Genomic DNA, 4,443 nt, shown 5'->3' with positions numbered 1-4,443 from the left:
AGCCCCACCTCCCGCCTCGCCAGTTCCAGACTTCATATTTTTTTAAATCTGGCGGTGCTTTCCCTTTCGGGCCAACCACTCCCCCAGTTGGCGGTCTTAGCCAGTCAGCGTCGGGCCCGCCATTTTTCAAACCCTCTCCCCGCCGCCAATCAGGGCCGAGCAGTACATTCCTCCTCAGACCGGTTCTAACGGGTCTGGGAGTTAACGACCTGAACGACCCACCGAACCTGCTAGGCTGAGACTTGGGGGGCGGGCCTGACGAGACACTGGCCATTCGGAAGCCGCCGTGGCGAGGGGGCGGGGACTCCGTGAGTTTGAATAATGGTCGGAGCCAATCAGAGAGGAGGAGGTGTGGCCTGTGGCCGGGCTCGTCAAGTTGCCGTGGCGCGGACAAGTCTGCAAAACAAGAGGCTGGGGATTGCGTTGGCGAGAAACCAGTTCACGCCGGAGCTCGGGGCGGGAAGCGTCGCTCCGCGGGACTCGTGAGGGAAAACTCGCAGCAGGCAAGGCTTCCCTCCGGCCTCGCGGCGTGTGGCGGCCTTTCTAGCGTCGGGAGCCCTTCCCTCGGCCTGGGTGTGGTGGTTCTCCGGGTTCGACCCCGTGACGAGAGAGAATTTGGGTCGCGGGCGGTGAGAGGGGGCTTGGGGCTGTGGAGCGCGGGCGGGCACGGCGGCCGGCCCGGGGCCAGTCGCGAGGGGACGGGCGACTGGGACTCGCGACGTGAAAGCCGGGGGACACAGGTGTCAGGGCGGGCCTGTGCGGGCGGGCTCGGGGTGCGGGCTCGGGGTGCGGGCTCGGGGCGGCGCGGGGCGCGGGGCGGGCTGGGACGGGCGCGGGGCGGGCGCGGCTTTGCGCGGGAAGCGGCTTTGCGCGGGCGGGCGGGCGGCGCGCCGACCCTCCGGCCCCGTGCCCCCCAGGTGGCCGCCGTTCCGTCGTCATGGGTAAAGGAGACCCCAACAAGCCGAGGGGCAAGATGTCCTCCTACGCCTTCTTCGTGCAGACGTGCCGGGAGGAGCACAAGAAGAAGCATCCGGACTCCTCGGTCAATTTCGCCGAGTTCTCGAAGAAATGCTCGGAGAGATGGAAGGTGAGGGGTGCGGCTGGGGGAGCGCCCGGGGAGCTGGGAGGCTTCCGGTCGGCCCGGGCTGCCGACTCCCGCCGATCCGCGCGTGGGGCTTTAGGCGGACTGCTAGGCTTTAGCTGCTGCAGCCACCGGGTCAGAGCTCAGCGTCCTGTCGCGTCCTCCCCGCTCGCTTGTTGCCCGTAGACCATGTCTGCCAAGGAGAAGTCCAAGTTCGAAGACATGGCCAAAAGCGATAAAGCGCGCTATGACCGGGAGATGAAAAATTACGTCCCCCCCAAAGGCGACAAGAAGGGGAAGAAAAAAGATCCCAACGCTCCCAAGAGACCACCGTAAGTTGGCTTGCAACGACTCCCCTGCCCTCGGGATTGTGCCTTCGCTTTATGAACTCGGTTACTTCCTTTCAGATCTGCCTTCTTCCTGTTTTGCTCTGAACATCGTCCAAAGATCAAAAGCGAACACCCCGGGCTGTCCATTGGGGATACTGCAAAAAAATTGGGTGAGATGTGGTCTGAACAGTCAGCCAAAGATAAACAGCCCTACGAGCAGAAAGCAGCTAAGCTAAAGGAGAAGTATGAAAAGGTATGTTGCATTCCGTGCATTTTAAAAGCCTTTGTTAAAATTAGGTATTTTGTAGTGGTTGTTAGGAATAGAAGTAAATTGTAAAATTTGGAGAAATTTAGGTGATCTTAAAAATGGTTGTCCTCTACACTTTGAAAAGATTTAGTGAAAATGGTAAGATTGAGTAACTAATGGAAACTTTCTTGACTGAAATTTTTCTCCACTGAATTCTGTGTTTGTGGCACTAGTTTCCTAGTCTTTCAGGAAAACTCATTTTTTTACATACATTTAAATGGGAATTTAAATTTAAAAGGCCCACCTATATATAATTGGGACAGGGGACTTCTGCAATGATAGCAAAAATACTGACAGTGATTTAACACAGCCCCCTTCACTTTACCTCATTAGTAACATTCCAGAGTCTGTAAGGAGTGTCTTCAAACTGGTTCAGGCTGTGAATACTTTTATCGTTACCGGAGTTATTGGTCAATAATCGCAGGGTGTTTACAAATAAGTGGTTTTCACAGTTGAGTAATGACACCGGATGCTGATTTTATTTATTTTTGACTATTTCAGGATATTGCTGCATACCGTGCCAAGGGCAAAAGTGAAGCAGGAAAGAAGGGTCCTGGTAGGCCTACCGGCTCCAAGAAGAAGAGTGAACCAGAGGATGAGGAGGAAGAAGAGGAGGAGGAAGAAGATGAAGATGAGGAGGAAGAGGATGAAGATGAAGAATAAATGGCTATCTTGTAATGATGTGTGTGGAATGTGCGTGTGTGCTCAGGCAATTGTTTTGCTAAGAATGTGAATTCAAGTGCAGCTCAATATTAGCTTCAGTATAAAAACTGTACAGATTTTTGTATAGCTGATAAGATTCTTTGTAGAGAAAATACTTTTTTTTTTTCTTAATGCAGGTTGTAGCTTTTTGAGGGGCTACTACATAGTTAGAATTTTAAAGCTTCTGATGTTGAATGTTCCTAAATATTTAATGGTTTCTTTAATTTCTTGTGTATGGTAGCACAGCAAACTTGTAGGAATTAGTATTAATAGAAAAAAATTTTTTTTAGGATGTTGCATTCTGGTTTTTTTTTTTTTAAGAAATTTTTGTAATAAAATTATGTATGTTATGACTTTGGTCTTTGTCTTTCTGTGTTAAAGTATACACCAGAACCATGGGAACTTTTGTATTTTAGTAGTTCTTAGACACAATTGGTTCGGGAGAATCATTAGTAGCAAGATTAGATTTTAAAGGTGTAGAGTACTAACAGATTTTGGAGTTATTTTTAAAATCAATATGGTTTTAAGCTTTAGAACTGTGGGATACTGACCTAAGGAAACTTGGGGAGGTTGTAATACTAATTTAAACTTAAACTGGAATTTGTGGTTATTAGAGAGGAAGGCAGTTAACTTTTTTTTGTTGTTTGAAGAAGTAGTTTCTTCTATTAACTGTTTTAAGTAATTAGAACTCAATCTGTTGGCTTACTGTTTGTGATTTTGTATGCTGGCAGTTTTATAGTTAAGCTTGACAATATTGGTTCCCCGTCAAGTTTTTTTCAAAACAGTTCTTACTAGGCAACTGTGAGAGGCTTCAGTAGCTCATGCCATATTTGGAACAAATCGTTTGTAAGGGTTATTTAAAACAGGAAGTACTAGTCAAAAGTTTTGCTAAAGGAAGTAGGACATTAGCAGAAATAGCAAAACCAATTAGCTCATTTTATTCTCTTTTTAGATAAGATTTATTTAAAGAGTTACATAGGGACAGAGGTTTAGTATCTTTTGGTAACTATGCACATGGCTGTCAGGGCTGACGGTGCTTTCCCAGGTGCATCAGCAGGGAGGTGGATCTGAAGTGGAGCAGCCAGTACATAAACTGGTGCCCTAAATAGCTTAGCCTGTTAAGCCATGGCACCAGTTTTCAAACATCTTTTTGATGCTGTTTAGCATTTATGTTCTGATGGCATAAGCATCCAGCCATGAGTTTTTCACTGGTCATAAAGTGAAAACTGATTTGCAGTGTTTTTGTGGTGTTAGGTGATAAGTATTTGGGGTAATGAAGACAGTAGGATTGGGTTGCCATTAGTCACCTGGCTGCCAGCTGCTGGTGGTATGAACCTTGCCTTTGGTCCATCCTGACAGGGTCAAAACCTGCTTCACGACGCGAGTGATTAAATGAAAATGTTAAAACGGTTCCTAGTGCATCAAATGTTAAGCTGCAGCTAAAATTGAAATGTAAAGTAATGGTCTAGTTAGGAATTGTGAGACTCATGGGACAGACTCACCAGGTTCTTGGTCCTTTGTTTTTGAGACCTCTGATTTTCATTCTGTTCTCTAAGAGATTTTAAGTTTCTAAGCTGAGAATAACACTGCTTTAGTAGAGCTGCTTTAGAAAAGTAACCTCACAATTTGAGATGTGCCTGGCTCACGTATGCTAATTCTGTAAGTGGCTCAAAATGTTTCTGAACATTTAAAACATGCCTAAGTCATGTCAGTGGCTTGATTGGAAAGCACTGAAATGAGCATTCAAGAACTCATTACTTGGAAAGTTTACAGAAGCTTTTTTAAAGTTTTTAAAAACTAAGTGTACAAAATGTAAAATACTTAATGGGTGGTTTCTTGATTCCTGGTGACCGTGCAGGAGATAACCCTCAAAATAGATGTGAGCATAGTCACGCATCTATCTAGGTGGAGTTTACAAGTAGAATCCATATATATAATTCTTAGTAGAAAGCTAACATTCTCTTAAAAGCTTTTCAGCATTCGTGTTGAAAAGCTTGTAATTTAACCAGCTCCCTAAGGATAAT

The 4,443-nt window shown here is 46.3% G+C and overlaps 1 protein-coding gene across 4 annotated transcripts; it reads left to right on the top strand.

Annotated features, from left to right (window-relative positions):
* Positions 1–345: 345 nt before the first annotated feature.
* HMGB2 (high mobility group box 2) lies at positions 346–4,184 on the top strand. Of its 4 annotated transcripts, none has more exons than XM_040966029.1 (5): positions 346–503; positions 918–1,087; positions 1,268–1,413; positions 1,489–1,663; positions 2,219–4,184. In XM_040966029.1, exons 2-5 carry the CDS (start codon positions 938–940, stop codon positions 2,378–2,380), a joined length of 633 nt encoding a protein of 210 aa, XP_040821963.1. In that variant the 5' UTR covers positions 346–503; positions 918–937; the 3' UTR covers positions 2,381–4,184. The 4 variants fall into 4 exon arrangements, with proteins under 4 accessions (XP_040821963.1, XP_040821966.1, XP_040821964.1 ...); XM_040966032.1 differs by having other exon boundaries at positions 346–508; XM_040966030.1 differs by lacking the exon at positions 346–503 and adding an exon at positions 525–629.
* Positions 4,185–4,443: the final 259 nt, after the last annotated feature.

This window comes from Ochotona curzoniae, unplaced genomic scaffold, assembly GCF_017591425.1.
Source record: "Ochotona curzoniae isolate NIBS_2020 unplaced genomic scaffold, NIBS_Ocur_1.0 scaffold_4505, whole genome shotgun sequence".
Taxonomy (NCBI): domain Eukaryota; kingdom Metazoa; phylum Chordata; class Mammalia; order Lagomorpha; family Ochotonidae; genus Ochotona; species Ochotona curzoniae.
This window is presented reverse-complemented; position numbering and strand designations above follow the sequence as displayed.